This window comes from Corythoichthys intestinalis, chromosome 9, assembly GCF_030265065.1.
Source record: "Corythoichthys intestinalis isolate RoL2023-P3 chromosome 9, ASM3026506v1, whole genome shotgun sequence".
Classification (NCBI taxonomy): Eukaryota; Metazoa; Chordata; class Actinopteri; order Syngnathiformes; family Syngnathidae; genus Corythoichthys; species Corythoichthys intestinalis.
Genome location: NC_080403.1, coordinates 48,886,232 through 48,908,094, shown reverse-complemented (window position 1 = coordinate 48,908,094; position 21,863 = coordinate 48,886,232). Strand labels below are relative to the sequence as shown.

Here is a 21,863-nt window from a genome sequence, read left to right as displayed (position 1 = left end):
CATGGTGATATAACAAGGGTCGCGATGCAGAAATCGCAGACAAGAAGGAGTGGTTGAGATTTTCTTTTTCATATGGTTACCCTTTTAAACGTTATTTTTCCCTTTTTCTTTGTTTGGATCGATTATTTATCATCTAACATATCGTGGAAAATGCGAAAAAACAAACAAAAAAATACAATTAAGCGATAGTTATGAGGTAGAAATCCGTGACTTTTTTACAGACGCCAAAGTTTTCATTGTGACGTAATTTGTTTAAAAGTTTAAAATGTGTGAGTAAGTTGTTTTCTTTTTTTAAACTAAATATTAGACATCAATTAATGATTCTAAGCTAAAAAAGACAGACATTTCGAATAATAAATATAATTGCTCACCTTTTTATGGCTAGGTTGAAGCAAAAGCGGTTGCACGACGTCTGTAAACGGGGGTTTACAGGGTAAAACGGACAAATTAAAAATAGTTCGGGGGCTTAATGCGCCATGAATCTGCTATGGCAGCATATAGACATATTGATCTATTGAACACATCAGTTCTTTTCGCTTAAAATGCAGCAGTTTCTTTTAAAGAGGAGTGCAAGAGCAGAAACTGCTTTTTCGGTCTTGTCTGTATTTTCCGTCATATATATTTTCATGTTTTATGTCATTCTTTTTGATATGCGGTATTTTTTTATTTAAATTTTTTTTTTTTTTTATTCAAGCACCAAGGGGTTTAGAAAATTTCACCTTGATTTGCGATGCTTCATCTTGCTTCATTTTTGCAACGGAGCTATTAATAAATGTTAAAATGTGAAAAAAATGACTGCGTCATGGGCGGGCAGGTGTTTGTAATACAAGTCGTAGCATCTGGCGAGGTGTTATGACTGTAGGGATCTTATTTTTAATAATGCTCAAATGACAAGTCTGACAGCTTAGATAAAAAAAACTAATAGGGAACTAAGAAGGCAGCAAGATAAAAATGTGATAAAATAAAATAGTTTGCCTGAGCAAGTGAATTCGTCGAATTCATCATTGTAACATGATCACTTTCACATTATAATGTTGATCAACTCTTTCAGTGCCACAAACGACGATAGACGTCCAATCAGGTAACGTCCAGTCGTCATTCTGCTATGAACTTAAATGAGTTTATCACTAGTATACGTCCAATCCATTTGAACTGGGAGTCTGCCAGCGGATGAACATTTACGTTCGTTCCTTCACTGCCAACCCTCTCACTTCAAATGGATTGGAGGTCTTCTGGTGAAAATCTTGGCCAAAAGAAGAACTAATTTTTGGACTCACTGACAGCCTTTGACAGTGCTAGATGTCCAATCCTTTTGAAGTGGGAGGCCCCCTCCCACTTCAAATAGACAGGGCGTCTACCAGTGTTGATGACAGCCAATGATTTATCATGATCAAATGTGAGTGAACCAGAAGGAATGACACTTTTTAGCCAATAAAAGAGTCAAACTTAGAAAGTTCCAATGAAATAAACCTTCATCGCAAATATACACTTATGGTCATGTCATGACTAGGGCTGTCAAAATGATCGCGTTTAAGGGCGGTAATTAATTTTTTAAATTAATCACGTTAAAATATTTGACGCAATTAATGCACATGCCCCGCTCAAACAGATTAAAATGACAGCACAGTGCAATGTCCACTTGTTACTTGTGATTTTTAGAGTTTTGTCGCCCTCTGCTGGCGCTTGGGTGCGACTGATTTTATGGGCTTCAGCACCCATGAGCATTGTGTAATTATTGACATCAACAATGGCGGGCAACTAGTTTATTTTTTTGATTGAAAATTTTACAAATTTTATTAAAACGAAAAAAGGGGTTTTAATATAAAATTTCTATAACTTGTACTAACATTTATCTTTTAAGACAAGTCTTTCTATCCATGGGTCACTTTAACAATGTTAATAATGTTAATGCCATCTTGTTGATTTATTGTTATAATAAACAAATACAGTACTTATGTACCGTATGTTGAATGTATATATCCGTCTTGTGTCTTATCTTTCCATTCCAACAATAATTTACAGAAAAATATGGCATATTTTATAAATGGTTTGAATTGCGATTAATTCCGATTAATTAATTTTCAAGCTGTAATTAACTCAATTCAAAATTTTAATCGTTTGACAGCCCTAGTCATGACATTTTATTTGGCAGTAAAACATATAAACTAATGACAATACAGTAAACTCACTGTGTTAAAATGAAAAACCAGCTTTAAAACATAAGACATCAAAACGTATAACTTGGGCATGAAAATGTAAAAACTAAGGCATCAAACCACATAACTTAAGGAAGGCGTGTCAAACTAGTGGCCTGAGGGCCAGCTCCGGCCCGCTGTAATTTTTGGTGACCTTGAATCTAGTGCATCATCTCAAATAAAACTCACAATCATTTATTTATTTATTTATTTTTTAAATTTATTTATTTTTTAAAATCAAATGAATACATAATAATAATAAAAGAATATTTAGTTTTTTCGTTTTTTCCTTTTTGTTCTGAAATTAAATTTTTAAAAAATTTTTTTAAAGATCTTCCCCCTTTTTTGTCATTAAAAATTGGACAATGTCAAAATAAAAAATATACTGTAAAAAGTTTTTGAAAAAAAAGTTACATGATGCGCAACTTTTTTTTTACCGTGTGCATTGTATTTTTTTTCCTATTGTCATTGTACAATTCTTGGGACTATATTGTTAGTAATAATAATTTGTTTAAATTTAGTTAAATTAAAATGGTGAAATTAATATGTTAAATTACAGTGAGTGCACAACCAATCAGGTCGCTTTCTGTTTTTTACTAAGGAAGTAAGAGTCCGATGCAGACAGCAGCGATATAGCATAAGCAGAGGTGGGTAGTAACGCGTTAGTTATTTCGTTACATTTACTTGAGTAACTTTTTGAGACGTATATGCCTCTAAGAGTAGTTTTGCTTAGCCATACTTTTTACTTATACTTCAGTAGATTTGTGAAGAAGAAACGCTACATTTACTCCAGTACTCCACAACACAAGTCGTCACATTTTTCCTCTTTATTCTACGTATCAAACATATATAACAAACTACTTACATTACATTATTTACTTTTTTTTGCCAGCGATACCGACAGTGGCTCTACCAGTTTCACCTACGAGACGTCGGAACAATAATCACATGACTCTATTATACCAATCAGACTCAAGCTTGCCGTTCTATGATCACGTTGGCCTGTTCAATCATGTGGCGTCTTTAAAGCCCCATAAAAAAATGAAGTATTTCACATAGAGCGATGCCATCAAAATGACTCAAAAGCACAGATTTTAAACTCTCTCAACAAAAAAACGGAAATATGATCCTTTTAATTTTATAATAGGAAATATGTTTTCTCGACTAGAGGGCACTCATGCTCTTTGGACGAATTATGCTTTATTTTAGTAGACTTTTTTTCTTTCGCCGGGATTTAATGTTTTTTATTTTTTTATTATTATTTCTTTGGCTTAATGTGGTTATGTCACAGGTTATAGTACAGTATAATAATGGCTGTTCCTATAGATAATTTTGTGCTGGGAAAAAAAAATACATTGTTTAAAAAAATCTAACATCGCAAGCAGTTACTCACAATGTTACTCATTACTTGAGTATTCTTTTCACCAAATACTTTTTTACTTGTACTTGAGTACATTTTTTGGATGACTACTTTTACTTTTACTTGAATAATATTATTTTGAAGTAACACCACTCTTACTTGAGTAAAATTTTGGCTACTCTACCCACCTATTAGCATAAGCAGTTCGACCTCGTCTAAGTGAAATCAAGCTCTAAATAAGCTTCATAAGTCACATTGGCTTACCTGTTTGCTCACTCGCAGGCCAAAGTGTTCTACATTACGTGTGTGGTTTGAAAGCAAAACTACGGTAAATACAGTGGCGCCTCCAGAAATTTTTCATAGGGGTGGCCAGATGGAGCCACTTAAAATCTTGGGGTGGCCAAAACTAAAAGCCATAATTTCAGGTTTTCATTATATTATTGCAGTAAAAAGGTCAGGGGAAAACTATCAACACGGCTACTGATATACTTTGGTGTATTGTGTAATATTTGATGTTACTAATGATTTAATGTGCATAGTCCATAGCTGTCCAGTCAACATTTTGAGTTCCACAACAATTGTTTTATTGTGTTATGTATATATTAGGCATAAGGTGTACATTTAACTAGGGCTGTCAAATGATTAAAAATTTTAATCGAGTTAATCACCGCTTAAAAATTAATTAATCGTAATTAATCGCAATTCAAACCATCTCTAAAATATGCCATATTTTTCTGTAAATTATTGTTGGAATGGAAAGATATATACATTCAACATACTGTACATAAGTACCGTATTTGTTTATTATAACAATAAATCCACAAGATGGCATTAACATTATTAACATTCTTTCTGTAAAAGAGATCCGCGGATAGAAAGACTTGTAATTCTTAAAGGATAAATGTAAGTTTGTATATTGTGACTAAATATTGCCATCTAGTGTATTTGTTGAGCTTTCAGTAAATGATACAGTAGCGTTTTAACTGTTCTGCCCAAATGCATGATGGGAAGTGGTGCAACCATGACTGTGTGTGGTGGCTGCAAATGCTATATCTTCTCTGCGTTAGGTACACTACAGAGTGTTAAGAAAAAGATCAACTCCTGTCATTCTTCCCCACGTCGCTTCCCACAATATTTATAGTTGCTGTGGGAGAGATGACAAAGCTTTTGCCAATTAAAAGCACGGCCCAAATGAATGCTTGTATCTACTCCACTCTGCCTCTTATCTCTGTATATAAGTAAAATGGCGCCATTGTAGGCTGTTTGGGGCAATGCGTGAATGAGTCGTACTGCGAATGCATTAATTGTGATAAATATTTTCACGTGATTAATTTTTAAAAATTCAATACCGCCCATTAACGCGATAAATTTGACAGCCCTACATTTAACAAAACAAAATAAATGCATTCATTTGGGATGAAATGCATAACTGATGCTAAAACAATCTAACGATATACTGTCAAGCGGGGTGGCCAGTGGGGTGGCCAACCAATTTATAGGGGTGGCCGTGGCCACCCCTGGCCACCCCCTGGTGGCGCCACTGAGTAAATATCAGTGAAACAAGAACTCGTTTGTCTCTTCTTGTGAGCACAGCATCCTCAAAGTACCTTTTTCAACATCCATTACTATTGCTGGTAAGTACGGTATCTTATTTTTTACTTTGTTTTATTAATATAACATATAATGCATGTTTTTGGATAGTTATCTTGAGTTTTATGGGTACTTAAAGGGTTAATTCCAACTTTCACGGATATTCAGGTTATGTCGCAAGGGTAGGAAGGGAACTCTTTTGTAACCTGGGGACTACCAGTAAACTATTATTGAGTGGTATTTTTTTAAACTATTCATATTTTTAAAAATATTTACATGTTGTTAGCCTAATAGCTTAAATCATATTTTAACATTTTCTGAAAAAAATGGAAGATTTTTTTTTTTTTGCAAACACACTGATATCTCGATGACCTAGGCAGAGACTGTTTTTGAACAGTTCTTATTGGCTTGGAAGAAAAGAGTAAGGCATGGTGCAGTAGTGGTTAGGAGAGTAACATTATGCATAAATCTCAATTTTGCAAAAAAAAAAAAAAAAAATTAAAGCTTTTTTTAAAAAAATGACAGGCAATTATACTGTTAGCCTAACAAATAACTTTAATCCGAAAAAAAAAACATAAATAAATTTTAAAAAATTTAAAAAAGGAAAACAAATAAAATATTTTTCTACAAAAAAAGAAAATTGTGTTATTTTGAGATGAAATGTTGCATTCTCCTACAGTGCAGAAGCAGCAGCATAGTTGAAAGCATAAAAGAAGTCAAATAATAAATGACAGTATGTTGAGCTCTTACCATCTGCTGGTGGAGCTTCGCCCCCTTCAGCTGGAGGGGCAGCAGGGGCCTCGCCCTCCACAACAGGTGCAACAGCCTCTGCTTCTGCGGGAGGCGCCTCTGCAGGGGCGGCAGGCTCAGCCGGTGCAGCAGGCTCAGCCGGGGCGGCGGGCTCGGCCGGGGCGGCAGGCTCGGCCGGGGCGGCAGGCTCGGCCGGGGCGGCAGGTTCGGCCAGGGCGGCAGGTTCGGCCGGGGGGGCCTCCACAACTGGAGCGGGCTCCAGGGCCGGAGCCGGCACTGGCTCCGGTTCAGGTGCAGGCGCAGGCTTTTCCACCTTCTTGGCTCCAGGTTTCTTCTTGATAGGGGCGGGCTTGGTCGGCATGTTGACTGGCAGCTTATTCCCAAGTGGCACAAAAATTGAAGTCCTCCGACTGTATCCAGTGCCAGCGTTTGCACTGGGGTGGAGGGCTTATATACTCTGGACCCCCAGGGCAGGCCCAGCCCACTTTGGAATGGGCGGAATTGACAAGAGCCTGTGAGACAAAACTCCCTCAAAAAGCTTGAGGCCACAAATAAACCAACTGTTTAGCAGAAAAAAATCACGATACAACAAATAGAACCTATTGTTCATTTAACTAATGATTTCATTAATAATTTTAATTTTTGTATTAGTAAATATATTTTTTACATGTTAAATTTATACAGTATTACCAAACTTTTCTGACAATAAGGCGCACCTGAATATGAGCCACCATCCACCAAATTTGACACAAAAACGGCATTTGTTCATTGATAAGCCGCCCTGGACTATAAGACCCATCCATCCCCACTTTATTATGGTTTGACAGTTTGACAGCGGCATTATAAGAATGTCATAAGACCAAATGAACCACCAAGAAGCTTTCAACCAGTTGGCTGCAATGTTTCATTTGGCTATCACTGCTCCCTTGAGTGAGACAGTCATCCTCTGCTGCCACCTGCTGTCAACACTGTTGTTGTCCAACATGCCTCCTAGCATGCAATGCAGCACTACAGATATCAATAACAATCAAAATACATGTTCTGTGCTAATAATGTCATCAGTTACCGTTCCGGTTGTTTCATGAATTGCTAGTTATGGTATTTGGTAACACTTTATTTGACAGTGGCAACATAATTATGACATAACACTGCCATGAACATTAAAAAATGCTTATTACAGATAGAATTTTGTGTCATCTGGCAAATTATCTCACTTTTGAATGGATGTAAAAGATCCAAGCTGGACATAAATGGAGTTGGTGACATAATTTACCAGATGTCATAAGCATTCATTAATGCCCATGATAGTGTCATGTCATAATTATGACCGTCTTATGCAGTTTTATGATGCCGCTGTCAAATAAAGTGTTACCTATTAACCCAATAAATCAACAAATAAGCCAAACTGGACTATAAATCGCAGAATTTAAAATGAAGGGGAAAAAAGTGGCGGCTTATAGTCCGAAAATTACAGGAATCTTTTTTTTTTTGTTTGTTTTTTTTTTTGCTTATTAAAATGTTTATATTTCAATAAATGTCTTAACCTAATAAAACACAAGTCAAAACTGAATGAAATTTTATGAATGTTTTATTTTTTTTTTCTATTATTGATATTAACTATAAATATCAATAGTGTATAATTACAATTTTAAAAATGTGAAATGTATACCCAAGTACCGAATAATATATCAGAAAAATTTGACATATATTTGTTCCTAAAACATTAAATTTTTTTGGAAATTTTAAACGTTAAAGATACAACCATTAATTAAATGTGTATATATTTTGAAATTATTAATATTATGAATAACATTAAAATATATGTATACATATATATATATATATATATTAGGGCTGTCAAAATTATCGCGTTAACGTGCGGTAATTAATTTTTTAAAATCAATCACATTAAAATATTTGACGCAATTAACGCACATGTCCCGCTCAGACAGTATTCTGCCTTTTGGTAAGTTTTACAGCAAGGCTTTTTGCGCTGTCTAACAGCGAACTCTTGTGGTCGCTTTGCGACATGGTTTATTGTTTTCTTACCTGTTCAATATGGCTGCACGACGTCTCGGGCTGACCCCTACGTTGTAATGTTGTGCTTATATGATCCTTGGAGAAGATTTGTCCGTAAGTATGGTTGTTGTAAAGAATGTACATATTATGTTAGTAAGTGAAATGTTATATTTTTTGTATGAGACGCTTGTTTTTGTTTAGTGAACCTGTGTAGCGTGCTAAGCTAACGTTGTTGCTAATGCAATGCTTGTGTACTTTTTTTTGTAGTTTTACCACGGTCTAAAGAGGACAATGGTTTGAGGCCATTTTATTCATAAATCAGATGAAAAAGGAAGAAGTCTGATTATTAAGGCGTCGTTCACTAGCTGTCTAGCTTTGGAAAAAGTAGACGCTTCGGAGTGAGGACAGCATAGACAGATTTAAATGACAGTAGAGTGAAATGCCCACTACAGTCCTTATGTACCGTATGTTGAAAGTATATATCCATCTTGTGTCTTATCTTTCCATTCCAACAATTTATTTTACAGAATATATATATAATTTACAGAAAAATATGGCATATTTTATAGATGGTTTGAAATGCGATTAATTGCGATTAATTACGATTAATTAATTTTAAAGCTGTAATTAACTCGATTAAAAAATTTAATCGTTTGACAGCCCTAATATGTATATATATATATATATATATATATATATATATATATCCCCCCCCCCCCAAAGAGCTACATAATTGGATGTGAAATCATTGCTATCAAGGCTTTGTCAGGCTGTTGCTTACCTTTGCAAAATAGGAAAAAGACTAGTACAAAGTATAATACTAGCCCAACAGTCAGAAAGTAAAAATAAATTCATAATAATAAACTCTGAATGAACTGAGTAAACTTTTTTAAACCTTTCAAATGCCGAACTGCAACTTTCATGAAATTATTGTCACATTCCTGCTGCTGGTTGGATTGTGTTTTGTTGCTGGGCTGTTAGTGGGGGCGTTCCTGACGTCGCACCTGAATCCAATGCAGGCTCATCAACGCAGCATTTAAGCACGGGTGATTTCAGAGAAGGCTGCCGAGATATTTGCCTTGCTGATCGCCATTTGACATCTCGCACTATAGTCTCGCTACATTTGCTTGTTACGCCCCTGCATTGGTTTTTTTTTTCTGTTAGTGTGCTGCACTCGTTTGTAACCTTTATCCTGTGCAGGTATTTGAGTGTTTTTATTTTGGCTTTTTGGCTCGCTGCCTATCGTCTTAGTTATTAAATCTTCGAGTTTGTAGTATTGAGCTCCGTCGACCTGCTGTGACGGACTCCTTTTGTTATTTCTACTATCCCGCGATCGCGTGTCATTTTTTGTTTGCAATCATAAAACCCTTGTACGTATCCCCCGCTTGTTGTCCGCTTCGAGGTCCAACCTTGTTTCCGCATTCGCGGACGCTAACAATTATAAGTAATAATAATTGACCACAGCATCCCGTCTCTCTATTAGCCTCGTTTTTTCGGGATGGGGGGAGTCCCTTATTTCTATTTCTGAAAGGTGGCAACCCTACTTTGGAAACAGTTCCCAAATTACTGCAGCATTTCTTTAAGTAAAAGACAAAGTAAAGTTGACGTAGTGAACTGACCAGAGATTGTTGCACTGGTCCAGCACCCTTCCTCTGGATAGCAGTCCTGCTCTTGCAGGCTCAAACTCGTTGTGTTCGTTCACGTTTCGTCTTCAAATGTTTTATCAGGTTCGACAGGTTTGAGATATTGAAACTGGCCGATTTAACTCCACATCTCGAAACTTTCATGCCGCAAATCTTCCATGCAGCCATTGATTTTAATCGACGGGATTTGTATTTTGAAATATTTCCCGACCGCCGCCATTTCTCCTGGTTTATTTTTCCTTCATATGAAAAAGCGCCTTTGTCATTGGTCGGGAGTGGCTATTGGCCCGTTCTCATTGGTCTGGAGCAGGCCAATAGCGATAGCTGCTTGGTGTTCACGTCTCATCACACGACACAGACACAGAGTATAGTGAGCGCCAGGAGAAAAAAAAGGCTTCGGTCAAATGTTATAATAATGGACCGGTTATTTGGTATCGGCGCCGTCTTTGTTGGTACTCGCCGATACCGAAAGCACCATTTTGGGCCGCATCGGCGCCCCCTGCCGATACTAGTATCGGTATCGGTGCATCTTTACTAACAATGCATTAAACAATAATAATAATAATAAAAAAAACAAATGTACAGCGTTTAAAAAATTGTTGCTATTATTTGAATATCATTCAAACTGACAATTGTATAAGAAAAAAATACTATCAAAAATGAAGTCGAAAGAAGCAGTTGCTGAAATATAACATGTACTTTATTGATTTGAACAAACAGTGGTAGGTTGAACAATGGGTAGATGTTGTATATGGAGGTCGCCCATCGGCGTTTTTAATCTGAACCCTTTCCTTGGCCGTGCATCCAGAACGCTGCCATATTTACAATCTTTACAGCGACATTTCGTACAAAATAGAGAACTTAACCTTTAGAAAGGATTAATAAAAAAGAAAATATCAAATATCGGAGTCGTAAAAAGAAAGGAATCATCTTTACTAGTTGCCAAACAGCAAGTTTACATGCATTTACAACACAAAACCTTAAGAATTCTCTTTTTTTCCCGCCGATATTTACGGTGAAGTCAACGACTTTCTCCCAAAAATATGACAATCCGTCAACCTTTAATGGCCTCCACTTAGTTTTTGGGGTTGCGCCCATTCCAAGTGCTTTTCCAACCATTTTGGAATTAAAGGTTACATTTAAAATGGAGATCGCCACCCTTATTTCAAGACTAGGTCTATTTACCCTGTTTCCATCTTAGCGCCCCTGACCAAACCACAGTTTTAAGGCTCACCGGGTTATCCCTTCTCTCCCGAATTAACGACTGGAACATCCGACATTGGCAAAATCCCAAGCAGAAGTTTCTGTATAGACCCCATACAAAAGTTAAGTCACGGCTACTACACAGTGACGATCACAACAACCATTCCATGAGATGAAACGATTCATAAAATGTATCTCTTTTTTCCGGCGGGGGATGCAACAAGGATGACATATTTACACAAATTTAGTTCAAACCCTATTTTTGGGTGAAACTCATCGATGTAATCGCTTTGACAGCGACTTTGGCCAATCAGAGTTGGCGATTCGCAACCAAGCAAGCATTTCGTACCATTTATCGGAAAGTAGATGGACATTCACTGATGGGATTTAAGTACATGTAAAGTTCATTCAACCATATATCTTAATGAAGGCGGGTACACACATACCAATCAAGCTCAATTTTTCCCACGGCTAACTGGTCATTTTTGGTACTGGGAGTGACGATTATAGTCGCGATTCTTTGAAAAACGATGTTAGCCGATATTAGAAAATCTGCCGCAATTCAAGGTTCTTTAATGGGAACCACTGATAGAAAGACATGTAGTTCTTAAAAGATAAATGTTAGCACGAGTTATAATTGACTTTGGCACTGATATGCTGTTAACCATAACCCGAAATTCAGAAGTTTGACATTATGCTTAATCTTAGAGTTAGCGGGGTTTAATCGGTCGGTGGCGTTGATTTCAACAAATTCCAAAGAGTTTGTCAGATATTTGTTAGTTTCAGGGCTCCGGAGTAGCTAAGCTAGCACGAAATTCTGATCTTGCCCTTTAAATTCAATCATCAGAAAGTCAATTACATGTGATGACATTTTTCTGTTGTCATTCTTATGTTGAGGCGGCAAAGGGAGAAAAATGGGTAAAAACTAACTGACAGATTACTTTTAAAGTAACTTAGTTACTTTGATAATAAAGTAATCAGGAAAGTAACTGGATTACTTTTTTGAGGCGTAATCAGTAATCAGTAATTAAATTACTTTTTCAAGTAATCTGTGACAACACTGTTCCCCAGTGCGAGTCCATTGTGCCTTATGTTCAATTCTATGCTGTGACGGTAAGACACTTGATAACGGCTCCCCGCATCATAGTTTGTATTTTGTGACTAAATATTGCAATCCAGTGTATTTGTTGAGCTAAACGAGTTGCTAAAATGTTTAAACAGAGTTTGACCAAAGTCTGAGTAAGTTTAATAGGTATTTTGCATATCTATTTTGATTGTGAAATTGTGAATGTCAGTTCTCTTTGCATTGTTGTTTAACTGTGTGAGAGTAGGGCCTCATTAATACAGATTGAAACAGTTTTCTTTTGGTGAACATTATTTTTTGACAGATATGAATATTATTTTTGTAGTATTTTCACTAGATGATACTTATGTTCAATTGTATGTTGTGAAGAAGGAGTTGCCGAAGCTTATGCCAATAAACGGCGCGATGCGGGCTACGAATCTGAAAGCCTGTGTCCACTCGCCTTTCTCTCTGCCTTACACCACATCACCCTCGATTTCAATGTGCAAAATAAGGGCATCACTATAATATGTTGGGCAGAAAATGATACAAATACTGTAGCCAGAAATCAAACTAAGTTTAATACATTTATTCGTTTTCCAAGTCGCTTATTCACTAGGAAGCAAGCTTCGGGAGCAACATCTGATAAGTCTGATGAATCTGAGAACACCGGCAGGATGATGATCGAGCAGGGCAACGCTTTAACGTGACAAAAATAAGGTAAGACGTCATTAGACGTCTCAGTAGAGGCAACTCCATCAACGTTTTTGTGTGCTGTGATATACGGGGTAGCTGCAAAAAATAATCAAACTGCTGTGTTTCACCCTAATCATATGTGAAGCACACGACAGCTCTGGATGCTAACTATCTTCATAATAATATTGGAATAAGTTGGATAACACAATAGTTTGCCATGAAGATCTGCAAACAATTTTTGACATGAAACACTCTCCTGCTCTCGTCACTAGAGCAGGAGAGTGCTGTCACTAGCGAGCTTGACAGACGAATGCTAATTGTCTCATACCGTCTTTCCCGTTCATTTTGCTTTTGCTGTCCTTCTCATTAATTTCCACTCGGGTTTAATTTGGAAGGGCAGAACCGATGACATGTTTATCGAGTTAAAGACTGGCAATGTGGAAGTCCGGCAGCGTACCCATGTGACGTCACCGCCCTGCGACGTCAACAACAATGGCGATCTGTTAAGACAATTTTACAAATGTTATTAAAACAAAAACATTAAGAGGGGTTTTGGTATCAAATTGTTGTAATTGGTACTAACATTTATGTTTTAAGAACTACATGTCTTTCTATCTGTGGTACCCTTTAATACGCTATTTTATATATATATATATATATATATATATATATATATATATATATATATATATATATATATATATATATTTTTTTTTTTTTTTTTTTTTTTTAATCACAGTTGCATGTCATGTAAAAAAAAAAATACAACACAATTTTGACATTTTTGACAATTTTCTTGCTAATTGTCAATATTTTAACTCATTCACTGGCTGCTAGCTGTCCTAGTAAAAATGGATTGGGCGTCTATTCTTGTCAATGGCAGCCAATGAGTTAATGAAAACAATTCTTTTTAACCAAATGACTTCCCTAAAAATATTTTTGCGTCACGCTCTTTGCAATTGACTCATTGGTTCACCAACCAATGTTACGTCCATGCTTAGTACTAAAAAACACTTGGTTACTTATGAGTGTACCCTGCTTTGCATAATACAGTCTCTTTTAGGGACAATCTATATTTTATGCACACAAAAAAAAATAAATACATGAAGCACCTTAAACAGCGTTCAATCATTCTGACTCTTAAGCCATTCGCAGATATCGTAACAAGGACATGGTCATATAAGGTACATGGTACAATGTCTCACGTGACGCCACTTGTCTATAAAAAAAGTTAATCCAAAAATTTTAGGAACATGAACAATCTGGCCAACCTACCCTTAATCATTGCATGATCCTTGACAGCAAAAACGTTAAAAGCACCAAACGTACCTAAATGTCAATACTACTCAACATGGTTTCCTTCATTTTTTTAAGATTCTCCGAGTGAAATTCAATGATTGGACGATGAAGTGGGTGTAGGTAGCTTTAAAGTCATTCTCATTGGCTGTCTTTCTTGCTTACTTTGCTACATATTGAATTTCTTCTTTTGTGACCGTTACAATCATACGCACCTACAGGCGTGATTTGGAACAACATTTTCAGGTTTCACATATGGGAGTGATCATTCGGCTGTATGGTACAAGTATTAGAGCCACACAGAAATAAAATGAATGGTTACTATATTTAAGCTAGCTAGCAAGCTAAATACAGGTAGTCCCTGGGTTACGGCGTATCCGACTTATGTGATTTCGACTTTACGACGCCGGACACTTGTCCGCTACTTTTGTCTCCAGTCATTAAATTTTTTTTTTTGTAATAATGATGACTTTTCTTTTTCAACGACTGCTTTTATTTTGGCGAAGGAAGCATAGAGCTGGGTAAATGGTAGTGCTTTAACACGCGAGTTACAGCGCATGTACACACGAAGAACGTATTTGCTCACATGAAGAAGTCACAAGAGAGAGGGAAAATAAAGCCTACGCGCAAAATTGTTGCTTGTGAAGCATCCACATAGACCACCTATATATAACACCTGTATATAACACCTTTTCTACTGTTTATTGTACATTTTCAATTGTGGTCATATACTCAGGGTGAGTTTATATGATTGTTTTTGATGATGTGCGGATGCTAACTGATACATGTTAATCTTGTGTGTGGATTGTTATTGCTGTATCAGCAGCTAGTTAAAAGCACAAATTTGCTGTTATTGAAGATGAAACTGATTTCATTTCATTTTTATTTTAGTTTCATTTTGCAAGTGTTGATGTCATGAGCAGCTGAATAAAGTCAGCAAACCACACGGCTGTCTGACATAGTCATTTCGGTGCTGAGCTCGCCGTCTAGCTAGGATTTAGCTCCAACGTTTTGGTGAGAACGCTATAATGAGGTATAATACATGTTTTTGGATTGTTATTTTGAGATTTGTGGAGAACTTAGGGGCATTTAAAGGGTTAATTCCAACTTGCGCGGAAATTCTGGTTATGTCGCTAGCGTAAGAACGGAGCTCGTTCGTAACCCAGTGACTACCTTTATACTCAGAACAAGCTGCACTGATCGACAAGTAGTTCATTTTTGTTAGCTTATCTCAATTCGTTCGCTTACCACAGATGACAACATTGGGAAATAGGGCTGAATGTAATTTTCAATTTACTTTCAGATTTAATTACCAACTCAAACAGGAGACACTTAACCAATATGGCTATAATGCATATATTATCCTACACAAGGAGAAACCTCGTAAGAATAATGTCACTAAGGAGTACCTCTAGGCTCCGCCTTAGCTCCAATGCAATTTTAAAAGAAATTCAGTTTTATATCCTGCTATTCATTGCTTTCTCTAGTTATGAAGATGTACCTGTATTCTGTGTGGCACTAATATTCCTTGTGTCGGGTTTAAGAAAGTGGACACAAACTTATCATCCGTCTCCTCCTGCTGGTGGAGTAAATTTAACCTGGCTGGCATACTGTACATGGCAGCTGTGGTGATATTGTGAGTTTCAAGGTAAAAAGCAGCTGAATTAAATAAGTGCTAGAAGAGTTGCGGAGAGAGAGGATTTTTTTTTTTTAAGAGTATGACAGCAGCATTTTCCGGTTAGTAAAGTTAAAACTGAGAACTAGTGGAGGAGCTAAACTGACGTAAGCACCAGTGAAGTTTTTTGTCGTTTAAGGCATCTTTTTTTCACCTGCTCCTGTTGGACAGTCAGGGGATTGCATAATGTGGAACGTTTGGCTTCGAGAGACGGACACAGCAGATATGAACTTTACTCTAGTGCTGTCATACTTTTTTTAATGTTTTTTTTTTTTCGTGTTTGAGAACCGCTTCAGTGGACGAGCACGATGTGTCCCCGCGTGGCGCTAGGTACGCTGGTTCAGACATCACCTGAAATGTTTTTTTTCTACTATTAGCACCAATCTAAGAAGAGAACTGAGGGCAAAGAGGTGGTGAAGGGACCTGAAGTGAATCGTGGAAATACAAGGGGTTCTCGGTTTATGGTAGTTCATATCTAATGTACGTTTCAAGACTGCGGAAGCTACACTTGGCAGTAGACTTGAGATAGCGCCGATTCTGCAGATGCTAACATTTCAGGATGAAATGTTAGACATTACTTAATGAGTACTACTCATTCTAATTGAATTAGCATAAGTGATTGACAACAATGTATTCCGACTTACATTGCCACCCTAGGAATGGAACTCCCTTGTAAAACGAGGACCCCGTGTATGTATTTTTGAAAATACCATCTATTCTGTTTTAGAAATATTGTATGATTTTCACGTTCAACTTTCCTTTGTAGGAATGACACTTCAAAATCACCCTACAACCATTTTTCACCTCTAAGGATTCCCGGATGCACAATACAGTCATTACAGCAGACAAGTAACAATGACTTTTTGAGATGTTTTGTTTGTTTGTTTGTTTGTTTTGTTTTGTTTTTTAAGTGTGAACTTCTTCACAGTCTTGGCAGGCTTGGGTCATCTTTTTCCGGGGATTCTATGTAATTGGCAGCCTCCTGAAGTTTCAAAAGCATGGCCATCTAAAAGCAGAGAAGACACAATCCCATCCGTTTCAATGAAAAGCGTTCGTTTTGGCAGGATTTCACGAGGTGATCTCGCTTACCAACGGATCAGATTCCACCGAGCTAGGTGTGGTTTCCTTGCGGGACTTCTCCTCGACGGCCTGACCGGGGCTACAGGAGCCGATGCTCGGGGGCGGCAGGTGAAACAACTTGGCTTGGTCCTGCTGGGCGGAAGGCCAAGGCAGCGTGCCCCTCACCCACTCCACGGGGTCTTCCCAGACCGCTTTCTGGCCGTGAAACTGGGGAGTAGCAGAACACCTTGAAAAGGAAGCCACCACTATCTGCACATTTGCTCAAACTTCACAGAGACCATTGTATACGGACCAGGGTGATTTTTCAGGACTGAAATCAGTGTTTCATTAAAGATGAAGATAATGAAAATATTTCATTCACGACCCTCTTTTTTTCATGATGACACAACAATAAGAAGCTAAATGCAAGTCTTGGGTAACTAAAACCAGTGGCGCCTCCAGAAATTTTTCATAGGGGTGGCCAGATGGGGCCACTTAAAATGTTGGGGTGGCACACCAAAACTAAAAGCCATAATTTCAGGTTTTCATTATATTATTGCAGTAAAAAGTTCAGGGGAAAACTATCAGAAAGACTTAAGGACACATCTACTGATATACCTTGGTGTATTGCAGGGGTCTCCAAACTTTTTCATGTGAGGGCCACATAACTTTTGCCTTCTCTGATGAGGGGCTGGGTCAGTTTGTAACAGAAAATGTGTGACAATTGCAGGAGTGTCTAAATGTAAAAATCTATTGTTTTTCAGAAAGCCACAATCAAATAACCCTTTGTGGATTCTTCATGGAACAAAAGTAAATAATATAATATAATATAATATAATATAATATAATATAATATAATATAATATAATATAATAATAACACTATTAATTAAATAGATAATAATCCTCTCTGGGTTCTTCACAGAAAAAAGCCAGGAAATAAATAACACTATTGGAAAAAAAAAAAAAAAATGCTCAGGGGGTCAGACCAAATGTGAAGGCGGGCCGTATCCGGTCCGCGGGCCGTAGTTTGGGGACCCCTGGTGTATGGTGTAATATTTGATGTTACTAATGATTTAATATGCATAGTCCATAACTGTCCAGTCAACATTTTGAGTTCCACAACAATTTTGTTTTATTGTGTTATGTACTGTATATATTAAGCATAAGGTGTACATTTAACAAAACAAAATAATTACTGGGGAAAAGCAGGTGCTGGCAGATATAAATGAAAGTACAGAGGCAATCATATCTTAACTGGCTATTTCCCAACACAATGTTAATGTGACACAAAAATAATTATTACTGAATGAACAAAACATAAAAAGTACTTCCCAACAGGGATCAACAGATTACCAGGCTATAACGTATGTGCAACATACACTCATATCGTTGTTTAACGCAAAAATAATTACTGAATTGTCTGAACAAATATACAAATATAACAAAAAATTACAAAATGAGCAATATTCTCTAATTTTGATGACCAGGCTATCAGTATGCTTAGGAACAGTTTTATTCGCCTGTTGCTATGTTTTTTGGTAAACGCATCCACAAAGTAATCAAGATTTACGGCCCTAGCCCTTTGTGATTCAACACTTAGCACCCCCAAATTGCTTAAACGTTGCTCCCCTGTCGTTTCTTTCTCTCCTCCTGTGCTAATTTTCTTCTTAAAATAACAAGCAATGTCTGTCGACTTTCTCTTCATCGTCTGAAAATTGACCAGCAGCAGCTAGTGTTGGCTACGTAACTCAGTTACGCAAGTCGAAACCACGTCAAAAAGCTGCTCTAACAGGTGTGTAACAGCACAATTTAGCTCTTAAACATGATCGGAACAACCCTAATTATAATTAAATATACTGTACATAAAGTCATTTTGGAGCATTTTCAGTTTGTGGTCTACCGCAAGATTTTTTCCTAAGTAAAAACGTGCCGTGACTTAGAAAAGGTTGAAAAAACACTGCCTTAGACTAAAACTAGACTAAAACCTTTGAATGTTTACGGACTCAAACTTTTTGAGTATTCGTCGATGAAATCTAGACTAAAACTAACAATTACAAATGACTAAAATATGGCAATTTTCACCAAAAAGACCAAAAACAAAAACAAAGTCACGATTGTCCCTCACCTTGATGCCATCTTTGGCTCCCTCTTGCAAGTAAGGAATGATAGAATGGTTCCAAAGGTCAATGAACCATGAGCGGAACTCGTCCACCGTGACCGGACAGGACAAGAAAAAGCATGGACCTGAGGACACAATAGTAGGACACATTTAAGCAGGCGTGCCAAGATATCCTCAGAATGATTCCTTAAAAGCTTTAATACCTATGAGAAAGTCTGACGTGCTGTGCTTTTCCAGGAAGGTGTGCAGGTGATACCACAGTTTGGGGACCCAATCAAGCACCCGGACCAGGTCCTCGTTCGTCAGGTTCCGCTCGTCTTCGGATTCCATCAGCTTCCTGTGCAAGTAGCGCATCAGGAAGCCATTGGCTGGCTCCACATTGTTGGAGAAAGTCACCATTCTGAGACAAAGAGGAAAAAGTGCCAACGAGGAGTTGAGTTACTTAATACATTTGGGTGCCATTGACGTCCAATCTAATTTTACCGGGGTGCTGGTAGTCAAAATAGATTGGACGTCTATCATGGCCAATGGCAGTAAACATGATCACTCACTGCCAAGGGCAGAAAATAAGTTAAAGTAGATCCTAGTCAAGACCCAAAAACATTCGTTGATGTCAGATGGCATCAATCAGTTTGAGAATCATTTTAAATATTTACTTTTTGTGCTGACTGACCTAAAGCTGAGGTGCAGGCTGTGGTTTGCCGTCATCTTCACTGGCTGATTGCTTGTTCCGATGATGTACGGACTGAAAAGGAGAGTAAAGTTGTCAAAGGGCTCTCTCCCAGTATGTAGTAGTCGCCTTACCAATGAATAGCAACCACTGTTGAGAATTTCCTAAACTACTATTATTCACTGTTATGATACCACAAACTAATTCGTAACTCATCCTTTGCACCTTGACAAACTTAAATATCTTACGGATGATTTGCTTCTGGGAAAAAAATCGTTAGTGTACTGTACATTGGGACAAAACATCGTTTGGAGGTATAACGCAATACAAAACGTCACGTTATGCATTGAATTTGACAAAAATGGATCGCCGTATACAGTGGGGCAAATAAGTATTTAGTCAACCACCAATTGTGCAAGTTCTCTTACTTGAAAAGATTAGAGAGGCCTGTAATTGTCTAACTTCTTTTAACGAGGTCTAACGAGGTTCCACTCGTTACCTGTATTAATGGCACCTGTTTTTAACTCATTATCAGTATAAAAGACACCTTTCCACAACCTCAGTCAGTCACACTCCAAACTCCACTATGGCCAAGACCAAAGAGCTGTCGAAGGACACCAGAGACAAATTTGTTGACCTGCACCAGGCTGGGAAGACTGAATCTGCAAACGGTAAAACGCTTGGTATAAAGAAATCAACTGTGGGAGCAATTATTAGAAAATGGAAGACATACAGGACCACTGATATTCTCCCTCGAGCTGGGGCTCCATGCATGATCTCATCCCGTGGCGTCAAAATGATAACAAGAATGGTGAGCGAAAATCCCAGAACCACACGGGGGGACCTAGTGAATGACCTACAGCGAGCCGGGACCACAGTAACAAAGGCTACTGTCAGTAACACAATGCGCCGCCAGGGACTCAAATCCTGCAATGCCAGACGTGTCCCCCTGCTGAAACCAGTACACGTCCAGGCCCGTCTGCGGTTTGCTAGAGAGCATTTGGATGATCCAGAAGAGGACTAGGAGAATGTGTTATGGTCAGATGAAACCAAAATAGAACTTTTTGGTAGAAACACAGGTTCTCGTGTTTGGAGGAGAAAGAATACTGAATTGCATCCGAAGAACACCATACCCACTGTGAAGCATGGGGGTGGAAACGTCATGCTTTTGAGCTGTTTTTCTGAAAAGGGACCAGGACGACTGATCTGTGCAAAGGAAAGAATGAATGGGGCCATGTAGCGAGAGATTTTGAGTGAAAATCTCCTTCCATCAGCAAGGGCATTGAAGATGAGACGTGGCTGGGTCTTTCAGCATGGCAATGATCCCAAACACACAGCCAGGGCAACAAAGGAGTGGCTTCGTAAGAAGCATTTCAAGGTCCTGGAGTGGCCTCGCCAGTCTCCAGATCTCAACCCCATAGAAAATCTGTGAAGGGAGATGAAAGTCCGTGTTGCCCAACGACAGCCCCAAAACATCATTGCTCTAGAGGAGATCTGCATGGAGGATTGGGCCAAAATACCAGCATCAGTGTGAAGAGTTACAGAAAACGTTTGGCCTCCGTTATTGCCAACAAAGGGTACATAACAAAGTATTGAGATGAACTTTTGGTATCGACCAAATACTTATTTTCCACTAAGATTTGCAAAAAAATTCTTTAAAAATCAAACATTGATTTTCTGGCTTTTTTTTCCACATTCTGTCTCTCATGGTTGAGGTTTGCCCATGTTGACAATTACAGGCCTCTCTAATATTTTCAAGTGGGAGAAGTTGCACAATTAGTGGTTGACTAAATAATTATTTGCCCCACTGTATAGACTAGATGCATTGCCAAATGTTTTCAACAATATAGCCCATATACATTTTATTATAATCACTTCACAGATCCAGCAACTTCACTATAAATAGCTACCAGCCATAATGGAGCGCTCATGAGGCAGGGAAGATCAATTAATGACAAGTAATAGCAAGTCATCATATCGAAGGTCATTGAAACGCATTGTTTCAAAACTAAACTAAAATAATTCCATACGTAAATAGCAATTCATGAAACAATTAGCACTTTAACTGAAGAAATAGTTTGCGCAGAACATGAAGTTTGAATGTTATTTAAATCTAAAACAGACTGCAACAGAGGTTGTCTATCTTTCCCAAGGGAAGTAATAGATTAAATTGAGCAGTGATGGCCAAATGAAGCTTCTTGAAGATGTGAAGCTATGCAGTCATTTGCTTCTAAGCTTCATGGTGGTTCATTTGCTATATGGTGCTATCAAGTGAATTCATTCGTCGAATTTGTTCCCAGTAAGGGTTGGACTCCGCCAAGGTTGCCCTTTGTCACCGGTTCCATTCATAAGCGTTATGATCCGAATTTCTAGGCGCAGCCAAAGCGTTGAGGGGGTCCGGTTAGCATTGCATATCTGCTTTTTGCAGTTGATGTGGTGCTGTTGGCTTCATCAAGCCGTGACCTCAAACTCCTACTGGAATGGTTCGCAGCTGAGTGTGAGGCGGTTAGGATGAAGATAAGC

The 21,863-nt window shown here is 37.9% G+C and overlaps 2 protein-coding genes across 6 annotated transcripts in view; both read right to left on the bottom strand.

Annotated features, from left to right (window-relative positions):
• The window catches only part of mybphb (myosin binding protein Hb), a 32,982-nt gene extending 26,661 nt beyond the window's left edge, over window positions 1-6,321 (bottom strand). For both annotated transcript variants that reach the window (XM_057846358.1, XM_057846357.1), the window contains exon 1: window positions 5,896-6,321. In XM_057846358.1, coding sequence (XP_057702341.1) covers window positions 5,896-6,256 — 361 coding nt within the window. In that variant the 5' untranslated portion in view covers window positions 6,257-6,321. The remainder of the gene's footprint in view (window positions 1-5,895) is intronic.
• A 6,925-nt stretch (window positions 6,322-13,246) lies between these two features.
• nav1b (neuron navigator 1b) overlaps window positions 13,247-21,863 on the bottom strand; it is a 202,816-nt gene continuing 194,199 nt past the window's right edge. For all 4 annotated transcript variants that reach the window (XM_057845420.1, XM_057845417.1, XM_057845418.1 and 1 more), the window contains 5 exons: window positions 19,344-19,415; window positions 18,874-19,070; window positions 18,677-18,795; window positions 16,580-16,777; window positions 13,247-16,496 (listed from right to left, as the gene is read on the bottom strand). In XM_057845420.1, the coding sequence (XP_057701403.1) occupies window positions 16,413-16,496; window positions 16,580-16,777; window positions 18,677-18,795; window positions 18,874-19,070; window positions 19,344-19,415 (670 nt within the window). In that variant the 3' untranslated portion in view covers window positions 13,247-16,412. The remainder of the gene's footprint in view (window positions 16,497-16,579; window positions 16,778-18,676; window positions 18,796-18,873; window positions 19,071-19,343; window positions 19,416-21,863) is intronic.